The 14,774-nt window shown below is 44.2% G+C and overlaps 1 protein-coding gene across 4 annotated transcripts in view; it reads right to left on the minus strand.

Annotated features, from left to right (window-relative positions):
- Positions 1–14,774, minus strand: part of PTPN11 (protein tyrosine phosphatase non-receptor type 11) — a 65,214-nt gene that overhangs the window by 13,395 nt on the left and 37,045 nt on the right. For all 4 annotated transcript variants that reach the window (XM_045534789.1, XM_045534791.1, XM_045534792.1 and 1 more), the window contains exons 7-10: positions 11,075–11,171; positions 8,475–8,554; positions 8,193–8,351; positions 3,987–4,118 (exon numbers count right to left, since the gene is read on the minus strand). In XM_045534789.1, coding sequence (XP_045390745.1) covers positions 3,987–4,118; positions 8,193–8,351; positions 8,475–8,554; positions 11,075–11,171 — 468 coding nt within the window. The remainder of the gene's footprint in view (positions 1–3,986; positions 4,119–8,192; positions 8,352–8,474; positions 8,555–11,074; positions 11,172–14,774) is intronic.

Consider the following 14,774-nt stretch of genomic DNA (forward strand, 5'->3'; position numbering starts at 1 on the left):
AGCCAATGGAGCTGAGAGGCAGAGCCTCCATCATGAGAATCAAGATGTCTAGTATCACAGTTCGTCCCTCCAGGTGACTCCAGCCTGCACCATCTCTTTGAATCATCAGCAGCAGGTAACGCCCCGGTCCCTCCTCATCTATGTGGCGCTCAGCTCTGGAGGTGACTGAGGCCTCCAGGGACTCGGGTCTCTCCTCCCAGCAGAGGACGAAACACACATTTGCTCCTGTTTGTCATCCTTTTATACCTAACCCTCCGCACCACACACACACACACACACACACTTTTATTATAGTATCATTATATTTTTAACTTTTGTTTAATACAAAGTAGAGAAGACAGGCTTTGCAATCAGATGGCTGGATGTAGGCTTAACTCCCAGGCATTCACACTGTGGCACCTGGACATCTCTAAGCCTCGATTTCTTCGTTTCCAAGTGGGAACAACGATCTCCGTCTCACAATACCATTGTAGGGATGCGGTGAGCTCACTGAAACACGCACAGCCGCAGCCCAGCACACGCTCAGAGACTCAGCACGTGGTGGCTATTTTGAGGATAATGATCATAAAGATCAACAATGGCACCAAGACCACAGAAGACCAAAAAGTATCATGTTTCTGGATCTATCCAGATTAGGTAATTATAGCACCACTATGCATTGCAACACCTTCTTCCCATATCTGGAGACAATCCAAGCTAAGTGACATTATTAAAAGGGATTTAAAAAGACATTTTAAAGCGAGAGAGAGAGAGTAACTAGACCAGTGTCCACCACCTTGAATCCCATGCATTTAATTTCCCGATGTCATGAAAAAAAATTGCCTTGATGTTACCGAGTGACCTAAAAATCAGGTGGCTACACAGGTCCCAGGAAGGACAGTCAGGGAGTGAGAGACCCGGCCCAGCCTCAGTGCACATCCGTACCTCTCCTCTTGGGAAACGGCTGGTGGGATCCCCGCCCCAACTCCTCCTGGGGGGGTCGGGAGGCTTAAATGAGATCACGTGACAGCACTTTGGAAATAATGTAAATGCTATGCAAAAAGCAGATAATATTTTCTCAGCAATTCAGGGGAAATGATGGGTCCCCTGTCACACCCACGTCAAGGTCCAAAACACAAAGCCATACGCTGACGTCGCCCATACCTGCTACGCGAAATATCTGGTAGCCAGACGGACGGTTTATCACTGCATCTGAAGAAAAATCTAACTGCTCCTCAGAAACCCCTGATAATGGGAAGACGGGCAGTTTACCACTAAAGCCGAAGAAAGGCCTGGCTGAGTCTTCGTCCAGTGTCCTCTACATCTCGCTGGTATTTCTACACGACAGCTACGTTGTTCCAGCTCCTCTCACAGTCTCTGCGACAGGCTGGGCCTCCAGCCCACCCCACACCCGCCAACATCAGAAACCCGAACGTCCCACCCCGGGCCACCACCGCACACCTTCCAGCTCGCTCCGGTCCCCTGACCCCCTCACGGAGCCCCCCAGACACCGAGCCCTCGCCCCACTTTCCACCCGCCTCCTCCGGTCCCTGCTCCCTCTTATCCAGCCAGAGGGCCACGTCCTGTGGTGACAACTGCTCTCCGCCACACGCCTCCACTGCGACCTTCCCTCCCTCCACTGTACCACCGGGCAAAGCCCCGGCCCAGACAAACCGCCTACTTTCTGTTTTGTGCCCGAGGAGCAGAGTGTCCTCGGAGAAAACTCAGGTGATTGGTGTCACTAAATATTCACGTTCACCACTCAGCTGGGCACTCGGCACTGCCCAGAAACGTCTGGATTGTCGCCCTGCGGCACACTTACTACTTGACACTTCTCTTTCCTCAGTCTGTCTTCTTATCTCCTGCAACCGCCAGCTGAAGGCCTTGCCTCGCACCCCGGAGAAGACAGAAATCCAGCCCGCTCAGCTCACCTACCGGCATCTGCGGCCACCTGTTGCCACAGAAGAAATGGCCCTCCACTGACCGAAATCGATCCATCCGCGACCCTCCGTGCCATCTCCCCTCCTCGTCCGCCCTCCACCCCTGCCTGCCTGACAGCTCTACGTCGTTGTCTCAAAGACATCACAGGCTTTATGTGTCCACAAGGAGACTCCTGGTCCTCCGTCTGTCCTCAAATCCACTGCCATCCACCCCACTTCTCAAGCTAGAACGCCATCGGTCATCCTGAACGCCACCCTGGCCCTTCACGCACTCCTTCGTCAAACCTCTGCATGTCCACCTCCACGGTGACCTCCACGGTGACCCCTTCCTTCCAGCACCCCTGCCACTGGCCTAGTTCAAGCCCTCTCGTCTTTAGCGACGCCTCCTAACCGGTCCTAGTCCCTGGACCCACTCCTGTCCCCGCCGATCTCTGTAGCCAACTACGGCTGCCTACTGCATTTAGGATAAACCCCAACCTCCTGTCCTGACTCAGACACATTGTTCCCTATGCCTTAAAAACCTCCCTCCCCCTCTAAAGTAGCCCCAAGAGCCAAACTATCCCCACACCCTGCAGACTTTACTTCCAGGCGCCTCTCATGTCCACTGCTTCTCTTCCCATTTATGCTGACATTTTACACATAATGTTCCCTTCCAAACGAAGGAATAAGAAGTACAACAAAAAACAACAACTGCTGAAGTCTCTGGATACGTGGAGAGGAGGCCATCAACCTAGACCACTGCAGAGGCCTCCTGACAGGGCTTGGGGCCACTCGGATCACCCCATCCCAATCACCTTCCTGGTACGCAGCTCTGCACGTGCTCACGTGGCAGAAGAGCCGTCGCAGGTTCCGTGCAGATTGACAAATAAAGTTCAGATTTCTTAACCTGATAGTTGACACTTCCCTTCATTCTTTGAAGGGAGATCTTTAGGAAAAAAAAAAAAAAGACAGACTCTTCCCAACTTGGCCCCAATCTCTCTCTACCCATTTATTCCCTCAATTCCCCACTTAACCTTTGTTCCCTCTAAATCCCATTTTCCTACAATTTGAACTTCGTACCACAGCTCAAACAGCATCTCCACCCGGGAGGCCCTCTCCCCACCATCTGCTCCTGTAGAAACCTGGCCCTTGAAGGCCCAGTTTCTGAGAAGGCCTCCCGGGTGCCCCAGCCAGAAGGGAGCCCCTTTGCAGTACCAGGCACTTTAGGCGTGTACTACAAGCTGTGTCTGCTCTGGAACATAATTATTTGTATACACGGCTTCTTGCGGCTATGTGACTGTAATTCTATGAGGACAAAGGCAGTTTCCTTCATCCTTGTGTTCCCAAAAGAATTTGAATAAGTAAGCCCCTCTAAACATAAAATTAAAATGAATCCAGGCCAGGCACAGTGGCTCACGCCTGTAATCCCAGCACTCTGGCAGGCCGAGGTAGGAAGATCACTTGAGGTCAGGAGTTTGAACTATGATGATGCCACTGCACTCTAACCAAGGTGACAAAGTGAGACGTGGTAAAAAAGAAAAAAAAAAATCCACATCTAATCCTATTTTGTTTTGTGAAGTTAGTCGCTCCAGAACCAATCCTGAACTACGTGCAATTAAGAAGATCCGATGCATGGAATTTGATCACAAATTGGCCTCAGGACCTTTGCACTTACTGCAATACTCTTCTCTCAACCTGGATGTCCTCCACATTCAGGTCTCAGCTCAAGTGTCACCCGCTCAGAGAGACCGTCCCTATTTACTCCATCTCGAGTACCTAGGCACTCTCAAACACACCACCCTGTGGCCTTTATAGACCAAGCGCAATCAAAAAGCTTTGTTGGTTGTTTACTTGTAAATCTTTCATCTCCCTAGGCTTGGTGAGGGCAGAGACCACGCCTGCCTTGTTCACGATGTCTAGTGCCTAAACCGCACCTGGCGCATAGAAGGCAGCCAATAAATAAATGGCTACTGAATCAATGAGGGGACAAATGCATGAATACACATAAACACGAGTGACTGCAAGACTCTGAATCACTGCATACCATAAACAGTTACCAAAGTCTCTAAAATACGACAATATACTTACTTGTCCAACCTTGGAAAGTTTGAGTTCTCTTAACGTATAGTCATGCGCGGCACTTTCTTTGACGTTCCTAACGCGCATGACCCCATATTCTTTCAGGGCATACTCATCTGGCCAGTATTTGACACATTTACTCTGGAAGGGATCCGAGAAAAGACAGTTAGTCTCTGTGAATTCTGAACTAAAACCTAAACCAGCAGCAAACAAATGTTCAAGTCTCGCTTAATGATCGCTAACATGGAAAACGGCCTGTCGAGCATCTTAGCATCTGTTAGGTTTTTCAAAGAAAAGGAAAGCAGAGTTCTCAAAATAAGAAAAGCAGGTGCTCGGAGAACCTGGTAGAAGTGGGATGAGAAAGGCAGCTCGTGAGGAGTTGTCTGATCCAACCACGTGTCAAAACAGTCAGTGTTTGTTTATTTAACTCTAAAGAATCAAAGATGCAAAGAGACGGGAACCGACCAATCTGGGAGTGCTGCTAGCAACCACCGAGTTTTGAATTCTAGAGCTCTGCCAGTCACTCCATAGGAAAGGCAAGCACAGACTCCAGAGGAGGATGGGCTGCCCAGTGAGCCAGACTGTCTGCTTCCCCTCCGCAGCAGTGTAGGAGGGCTCTGCGCCTTATCTAACCTAAGTGTGAATAACTCTATCGCAGAAAGGCAGCCCATGGGGTTTTAAACCAGCTGCTTTTTCTATATCCAGACCCATCTGATACCTACTCTACACGTCACTTTCCCTTAACTGGATGCCTGGGGACGCCAAGTCTGCAATAGCTGCTGGCTTCGAGAGCAGGCGGATTGAAAAATAAGGCACCAAGAAAATCATTCCTGCTGCCAGAAAGGAAGCTATTTCGCTCAGTAAGAGATGAGTTTGCATCTATGTGGTGCTGTGTCCTGGGCAGAGAAGGCTTTGGGGTTTTGTTGTTTTCTAGGAGCAGTCACCCACACCACTCCCTTTCTTGGTTTTCACCAAAACACAAATATCAACAAGAGAAATTGAGCTTGTATGTTAAGAAGACAGAGAAATTTACAGTTATAAAACTGGAAATAAGAGAGCAGTTGCACACATCACCATAGTCATGAGTAATTGAAAGAAAAAAAACGTGGTAGGAGGAAAGTTCAGAAGGACGTGGTCTTTCATTTATTATTATTCTGAATTCAGCTTTCCCTCCAGTATCTTGTATATCCAAACACCTCTCTGACAGATCTGATACAATTTTTAGTTACCCCAACAAACACTTCTAACATAAGCTGCACTCAGTGCTGTCACTGGCCAATCAGTGCTGCGGAGTGTTCCGAGTCACTACAGAGAACTCACCAGAGAACACAGAATTAAATCATGACTCTAAAAAGGACATTTTAGCTGACTTTAAACATCTGCAAACTGCTGCAGCCCTCCCCCCCAGTTTTCCAAACTCTCAGGTGAACCTTGGCAAATAAATTCTAAAATGTGAGAACTAATATGTTATCTTTTAAAATAAAGCCTGGGAGTCAGATGGAGTCCACAGTCTGGTTTCTCTTCTGTGTACTGGACAACCAAGAGTAGGTTGTCAGAAAGGCCTGTGGAGAGAATAAAAGCCCCTAATGTCATCCCCAAGTGAAGAGGAAGAATGGGGAAGCAGGCGGGGACTGGGATGAGGCAGGAAGGGGTGGAATAAGCCATTCGGCCCAACGCCTATCTGCCGTAGGAGCTTCTGGCAGCTCTTCTGAAAAGGACTGACACTGATTCGTCTGAAGCAACACAAGACACCTCTCTTCACAGTCCCCAAGTCCTCTGAGAACAGGTGACCTTCTACAGTTACAACCAGGCAATAAGCCGAACAAAAGGCTTCAGTCTTCCTATCCACATTTGGGCAGGTAACACCAGCCTGAAGCAGAAACTACAAAGATGTTTTAATTGGTTCATTAATTCAAGAACATCTAATGTTACCGCAGGCAGCTGCTAAAGGAAACCTTTGCTTCACAATGACCAGATCTGGCCTCAAAGGTATTCAAAAGTGTACCAACTAGGAGTACAACAATGAAAATCTTATAAAAATCATACTGCCCTTCACAGCAGATATGAAAATTACATTAGGAGGGCTAAAATCCAAAACTCCCCATCTGTCTGAGGTTTAATTTATAGGTAGGACTGCTACATTCCATGCAATTCTTATATAAACCAATTAAATGATGTCCAAAAAAAGAATTTTGACCAGAACACAAATAAAAACACAGAACTTTTCAATATTAAAAAACCTGCCATGGTGGACTCACTTTGGGATAACACAGAGGGCTGTCACTCAGTGAGATTTGTCTGCTTTTCTGTAGATGTGGGATGTTAAAATTAAAAAAAAAAAAAAAAAGTGCTGTGAAATGTGGCAAGATGGGCACCAGGCAGCTGGTGGGAGGGAACGTTGGGACAACCAGTCTGGCAGGCAGGTGGGCAGAGTTAATCAAAACGGACAGCACGCACATCCTGTGACCTAGCAATTCTTCTTGACATCTATCTAACCCCGAGAAACACTTGCCACATGCAAATGAAGGCAAGAACAAGATTGTTCACTTCAACACTGCTTGTAAGAGCAAAAACTGGGACACTTAAGGGCCCATCTACGGCATAGTGGTTAAATAAATCATGGTACATCCACAACACAGAATACTACACAATTGCAACAGGCCAATATGTACTCACAGAGGAGGTCAGAGCATATATTTAGTGGAGAAAAAAAACAACCAAGATGCAAAATAAAGTTACTGTATAAAAGTACTTTTTCAGTCAGGAAATAGTGCTATATATTTCAATAAGTATATATACACATATAAATGCCAAGAAAACATACTCTAGCCTGGGCAACACAATGAGACCCCTCTATTAAAAAAAAAAAAAAGTTCAATGTCTCTATTACTACACTTGTTTGCTAACCTCTGCTCTCTGTAGTTAATTGGGTCATCACGGACTATAGTTTATTTTGATTGTAGCAGTACTAATCTGTACTTTGATATAATCAGACATACATCTGGTCCTTGTATAGAAACATACAGACTCTATCATGCTTGATGTCTTTTATTGGATACTAAAGTTTGTGTTTAAATGGATGATTCATATAAACAAATGACATTTTTTAAATAATAGAACTCTTATTTTATTAAAACTCAAGTTTACTTTAAAAAAAAAAAAAAAAGCCAAGAAAACAGTGTAGAAGAATACACATCACCCTGAGAACAGGGTTTTTATGCTGGAGGAGGGAGAACTAAAATGTGTGCGTGCGGGAGGGGAACCAAGGCAACTTAGGGTTAGAGTTCAGGCGAAGTAGAGTTAAGGTTAAACTCTAATATGTTTGAATATTTACATGAATATGTTGTTTGGATAATTCAAATTAATTTTTTAAATGCTTGAAAGTCATGCTAAGAATAGTTTACATGACCGGTGAAATCAGTGTTCATTAATTAGTACTCTAAGCCCCTGAAGGTTTCGACTCCCTTTTCAACTTCTGCTTCTGGGTACAATGTAGTAACAAGGATCGGAGTTACCCTCCCATCTTAATTAACTAAAAAACTGGAAAAACGAAATGACACATGTAACAGAATTAGTGGACAAGAACATTAAACTAGTTGTTATAAATATACCCCATATGTTCAAAGAGTACAGAAAATGTTCCAAATGTTAAAAGGAGAGATACAGAAGATATTAAAAAGACCCAAATAACACTTCTAGAGATAAAAAAAAATACAACGTTTGCCAATGTTTGCTGTGAAAAATATACTTCATAGAACTAAGAGCAAATTATACACTCCAGAAAAAAAGACTAACTTAAAGACGTAGAAAAAGAAGCTACCCAAAATGAAACTCAGAAGGGAAAAAAGAGAACGAAATGAAATGAACAACGCATCAGTGGGCTGTGGGACAACTTCAACCTGCCATTAATACATATGTCACTGGTGTCCTGGGACAGGGTCGGACGGGGTACATATTGAAGAAACAAAGGTGGAACATTATCCAAATTTGAAGAAAACTACAAATCCACAGATCTAAGAAGCTCAACAAACCCCAAGCAGAAGAAACATAAAGAAAACTACAAAGGTACATCATAACCAAATTTCTCCTACTCCCTTTTTTCCAAAGGGTCAGTTAAATTAAGCTTAATTTATCTACTCAATTCTTAACATGGCCAACCTGACATGTCCAATACTTTAAAAATAGATTATCAGAAAAGAAGATTGTGGAATATACCTTTCCTCTCTCCACTTCTTTTGTTGTCATGACAATCACTCGGGAGTTCTCTTGGAAGACCATCCGCCAAAAGTCATTCACCGTGTTTTGCAGACAGCCTTGTGTGGCAATGTAACTCTTTTTGGGCTTTGAATTGTTGCACTTGGTTTCAAATTCGGGCTAGAAATTTAGGAGGAAAATCCTTCAAACAGCTGAAATTGCTTTCAGGACACAAGGAAGGATTTAAAATACAAAAACAGGCTAGCAATGTATGGACAGAAAACTGTGAAAAGCAAAGTTTACCATGATAATATTTGCATTGATGTAATCTGACACAGGCTCGTTGGGATCGCCGTCATGTAGGACAACCCTGGTATGATCGACTAGAAGGAAAAGAGACCACAGTCACATAAGTACTCAGATTGCTTCAGGACAGATCAGTTCAAATCAGTTAACTTTCAACCTAGTCCAAGTTTTGTTCATTTAATAAAACCACATAAAAAATTACACCCCAAATAGCACAATACCACATGATGCCTCACTTTCTTTACAATTTCCTGGCTTTGAAAATGTACTATAGGTATATAGGATGTTATCACTAGAGGAAGCTAGGAGAAAGTACATGGGAATCCTCTATACTATTTTTGTAACTTCTTATGAGTCCAAAATTATTTCAAACCAAAAACTTTTGGTGTATTTTTTTTAAAAAAAAGAAGATTAAAGTGTAGACATATCACATAATATCTGAGATGTGCTTCAAAATAATTTGGGAGGGGGGGACCCAGGTGCAGTGGTGCACACCTGTAATCCCAGCACTTTGGGAGGCTGAGGCAGGAGGATCGCTTGAAGCCAAGAGTTTGAGACCAGCCTGGGCAACATAGCTAGACCCTGTCTCTACAAAAAATAGGAAAGCTAGCTGAGCGTGGTGGCATGTACCTGTAGTCCCAGCTACTCAAGAGGCTGAGGCAGGAGGATCGCTTGAGCCCAGGAGTTTGAAGTTGCAGTGAGCTATGATGATGTCCCTGCATTCTAGCCCAGGAGACAGAGCAAGAGTCTCAAAAAAATAAAATAACATAATTTGGGGAGAGTGGAGAAGTGGATCAGAGTAGAGATGAAACAAGATTGGGGATAAGTTGATAATTATTGAAGCTGGGTGATGGGTACATGTGGGTTCTGTCTACTCTTGAATATATTTGAAAATTTCCATCATAAAGAGGTTTCTTTTTAATGAAGCATAATGAAGTACAATATCTAGAAGACAAGGTTCTGATAATATCAACTGTCCAAATTCTGTACAAAAGTACCTCATTGCTATAAAAATCTGAGTGCTCTACCTAAGCAACATATTTGACAATGGAAATCAGTAATATAGTTGCATGTCTTCATAGAACAATGTTCTTTTGCCTTCCCTTCTTTAAAGAAATGAGATGTTAGAGGAAACATCTAATTGAGACCTGTAAGGGGGAAAAAGGTGATATGCTAGATACTGCATACTGCTGTTCCCTTCCTCTTTTCCTGCAACACAGAAAGGACGAGGCTTCTCCAAGGTCGTTAGGACCACATTGTGGCTCAAACTGCTTCTCTGCAAATTCCTCACTGCCTTTTCTCAGTATTATAAATGCCTCCACTTTCTCCCATCCTCAGCTACGTACATCACAAATATCCATATGGATGTGATACAGATATACAGCATGTACATGTCCATATGTATGCAGAGAGAGAAAGGCTATGCTTCATACATACACACACACAGGATGAGTTTACAGTATCTGATGAAGTGGCTCTGACCTGATGAGACATAGAGCAATGCTCTCCAAATTTGATCCTGGATCTCAATAACAAAAACTTTTTAAATGCTGAAATATATATACAATACATACACAAATGAGCCTCGTTTTTAAGTTGGATGAATACATTATGCATGCACTGCCATCAGTCAGACTTACATTTTCCTTTTCCTTGTTTTTAGTTAAAGGATATAAATAAGGAGAAGTTCTAAATGTTCCTTCCCTTCCTTCCAGAGCACTGTCTTGCACAGCCCACCATACAGACCCCTGCACTAGAGTGCAGTGCTAAGAGCTGTGATTCTGGGGGCTCTAGTGCCAGTTCTTCCCCACACCCCACTTATGACCTTGCTAAAATGGTCTGTGAAACCCGGATGCTGAGAATGCCTGCTTCGTGTGCACATGATATGCATTAAGTGAGATAAAGACACAGAGTTTCGCAGAGTTAGCTCCTTGGGAGAGGTAAGCTGAGACTTGTTTAGCACCATTTCTGAGATCCTCATCCAAGGCCTGCATCCTTCCAGGCCTTTCATGCTTCAACTTGGGCTCTGCCTGGTGGGATTCGGGTGTTAAAGAAGGTAGAGCTTTCTAAATATTTGCGAGGTCCTCTTCTGAGCAAAGCGTAGGTGTGTACCCTTATCTCCAGTAACTAGAGCCCAGAGATCAGCCAGCAGAACAGTGGTAAGAGCCTTCAGGAGGAGCTTGCATGTTTCTCACACGAGGGAAACTAAGTCCCACAGAGGAGGCGTGCCTTACCCAAGACTCACAGGCCCAGTAGGGAGGAGCAAAGACACAAACTTGGGACCCCTGGGGCCTGACACTGGGAGATGGCAACCCTTGAGATGATCACTCTTGGACAGATAGGAAATTAACAGAAGGAAACGACCACAGAAAAGCCTCCTAGTGGCAACTTTACTCAATAATCAGCATTGCAAGAACTCAGCGAATGAGGCCACCACGCCCTACCACAGTTGATTATTTTGGAAACTGCTTGCGATTAAAGAGGCTAAGGCCTCAGATCTGCCAACAAGAGCACAGGGCCCCCAGGAAAAGGTACAGAGGGCCTGGGAACCAAATTCTCCAAGAGTGACTATTACTGAGCAGAATGTTGATACTCACAGGGCAGGATGTTTTTATATCTATTTTTGTTTTTATTTTCTTGTCTTTGACCTTCTTTTCGGCTGTAGAGCAGTTTACACTCCTGTTGTTGTAGTGTCTGAAAAGAAAGAAAAGTAAACATTACCATGTGTCAAAGGGTCAAAAAAAGAAAGAAAGAAAAAAAAAAAAAGGCCTGGTTCAGCATTCCTGCTTTAAGGAATGCATTCTAGGAAATGTTCAGAGTTGTACGCAATAGCTACAAGAATGTTCATCTCACCGCAACAGCAGTGGCAAAACATCGGAAACAACATGAATGTCCAACAGGAAAGGGCCGCCTAAATAAAACTAGCATTCATTCATACAAAAGAATGGCCGGGCACAGTGGCTCACACCTGTAATCCCAGCACTTTGGGAGGTCAAGGCAGGAGGATAGCTTGAGTCCAGGAGTTCAAGACCAGCCTGGGCAACATAGCGAGACCCATCTCCACAAAAAAAATTTTTTAATTTGCCAGGTGTGGGGGTGCGTTCCTATAGTCCTAGCTACTCAGGAGGCTGAGGCGGAAGGATTGCTTGAGCCCAGGAGTTTGAGGTTGCAGTGAGCCATGATCATGCCACTGCACTCCAGCCTGGGCAACAGAGCAAGATTTTGTCTCTCAAAAATAAAAAAATAAAAAATAAATTAAAAAAAAGAATATTCTACGATCATTTAAAAGATGTACTAGGATATTTAATGCCTTGGAAAGATGATCAGAGTTAAAAAGAGAAAGTCAAACTTCTAAAACAGTATGTGATATAAGCCATATGTTTACATTTTCCTACGTACAGAAGAAATGGCAGAAGGAGCCAGGTGCAGTGACACACCTGTAGTCACAGCTACTTGAGAGACTTGAGGCAGGAGGACTGCTTGAGCCCAGGTGTTTGAGACCAGCCTGGGCAACATAGCAAGACCCCATCTCAAAAAAAAAAAGTAAAAACAAAAAAAAGAAATGAGAGGACATACAGCAAAAAGGGGTAATGGTGATATTTTTATCAGGATAGTGTGATTATGAAGTCCCTTTCTTCTTTTTGTTACTGCTTTTCCCCCTAAATTTTCTATAATGAATAAATAGAATATTTATAAGAAGAAAAACCATTTAAAATAAGAATTATTAAGAATGAGTGCCAATGAGAATTGGTGTACAGTATACAGAGAAAAGATGCGATCTGCATTTATCTGCCTGCTTTTATCACTGACTCATTCCGGTCAAGCCATACATCGATTCTTGAATATGTATTTCAGAGAACAACGGCAATGGTTTTGGTGCCACTGGATGGTGGGCACGCAAACGCTGTTAGCAAAGTTCCGGAATCCTCCTATGCCAGAAACCCAAGTTAGTGCCGCAGGCAGCAAGCCCACGCCTACACAGACACGCGCTCCCCGGTTGTCTCCCCAGAAAAACCTGGCAAGATCCAACAAATCCAAGGAGGACAGAGCCAGAGGGAGGATGACAATGCTCGGGCTCCTTGAGCACGTGGTCAGGAAGGACATCTCTGCAAGGAAAGGAGGCGGGGAGTGTGACAGGGAAAGAAAGACTAAACCAGGCAGCCGCCGTGCAGCTGGCCCCAGCGGAAGGGGGACTTGGGCAAGTACAGAGAAGGACCGGCTACAGAATCAGCCAGGTAGGTGGCCACGCCAAGCTGAGGCACATGCAAGGGGTAGGTTTCATTTTCTTTTTCTGCTTTTAAGAGACAGGTTTTCGTTTTGTTGCTCAGGTTAGAGTGCAGTGGCCCAATCACAGCTCACTGCAGCCTCGAACTCCTGGGCTCAAGCCACCCTCCCACCTCAGCCTCCCAAAGTGCTGGGATTACAGGTGTGAGCCACCGCGCTAGCCATAAGATTTCATTTTCAAAATTACGAAAAGTGCCTCCTTGAGGGATCATTAGTTTCCAACGAGCCTAGTTTTCAACGGGAAATCATAAATGGGCAAATCAAGAAAGTAAAAGGCAAACTAAGGGGAAAAAAATCATATATAAAATGCCAGAACGGCTACCCCTAAAGATTTCTACAGGAGGAACGGAGTCAATATTTCACAACCCGGCAGCCCAGTTTTATTTTCATTTCATTTATGTGAATTTCACAGGCAGGTATAAAAGTCAGGATTTTAAATTGATATTTGACTCTCAGGTTCAAAATGCAACATTCAGCCTTGACACACAGCTCAGAACAGATGTGTTTAGCTAGCTGCAACCTGGACAGAAATAAAATACAACGAATGCAGAAATAAAATACAATATCTGACAATGAAACGGTCATTCCGATTTTTTAAGTGAGCTCAGATTAAGTAGTTAAAGCCATTTGCCTTCTCTGAGCAGGCCTTTCCTTGAAACGTGAGCCAGTCTTACTGAGCAATATTGCTGTTAAAAAAAAAGGTTCAATCTTGATTTTTTAGACAGGTCATTAAGGTGAGGTTCAAAAAGAAGTTCAAACACTGAACTGAATCAATCACTTAAAAATCAACCAAGTGAAGTGAAACAACATCAACAAAAAGCTACAATGGGGAGAGGGGGATTGAGACTAATTAGCAGCTTGATTTAAAACAAACTTGGCAGGAAAGCATTCAGGACTTCACCTAGGGACCAAACTTCACGTGACACTTCACTGAGGGGAGGGGGAGAGACACGGCCAGAGCAATTGCTCTAAAAGGTGAATTTCCTCCAGTTCTTCTCTGTTTAATCACTCTTCAACTTCTCCCTCTGCCTTCAAGATCAAGTCCAAGCTTTTCAGCATGACGCAGGAGGCCTTCTGTCTCTGAGCTAATTGGGGCCTGCCTCTAACCTCAGCCCCTTCTGCTTCACCAAGTTACTTTATCTATCTGTGCCTCAGTTTCCTTGAGTGTGCAATGGGGACAATCCTAACTACCCACCCAATAGGGCTGGGGTGAGGGTTAAATGAGATGCATGGACGTCACCACACAGCGCCTGAAATACAACACAGCATGTACACAGCTGCCGGCGACTGCTATTATTAATAGAGTATTACTGCTACATGAACATGAACTTGACACTGGCTGCTCCATGCGTGGTCTATGGACCAGCAGTATCAGCATCACCTGAGAGCTGGGTAGAAACATAGACTGGGGGAAGCGGGGAGGGGGTGAGGGATACGAAATTACCTATTGGGTACAAGGTACACCATTTGTGTGATGGGGACACTAAAAGCCCAGACTTCACCATTATACAACACATCCATGCAACAGAATTCAACTTGTACCCCCTAAATCTATTGAAATAAAAAAAAAAAGAAAAGAAAAAGAAAGAAAGAAACATAGGTCCAGGTCCTGCCCCAGATCTACTCAATCAAAATCTGCATTTTAACAAGATTTCTAAGTGATTCAAATGCACATTTAAGTTTGAGAAGCACTGTCTATTCCCAGCCATACTAAAATATATGTGTCTTGGACTCCCCCACTTTCTTCTGGCCTTGATACCCCTGTATGCGCTAATCCCTCTGCCTAGAATTCCCTCTCCCTGCCTTCTGCACTGATCAATAGTTCAGTTTTATTTACCCTTTAGGACCCACCTCAAATATTTCCTCCTCTGGGAAGCTCTCTCTGACCCACTCCTCCCTTGTGCCAGGCAGGACTGAGTACACTCGTCACACTGAATCCCAGCCATGCTTTTATAAGTCTGGCTGCCCTACTAGAGAGCAGGGACCACCTTGCTACATCAGCAACCAGCACAG

This window comes from Lemur catta, chromosome 21, assembly GCF_020740605.2.
Source record: "Lemur catta isolate mLemCat1 chromosome 21, mLemCat1.pri, whole genome shotgun sequence".
Lineage (NCBI taxonomy): Eukaryota > Metazoa > Chordata > Mammalia > Primates > Lemuridae > Lemur > Lemur catta.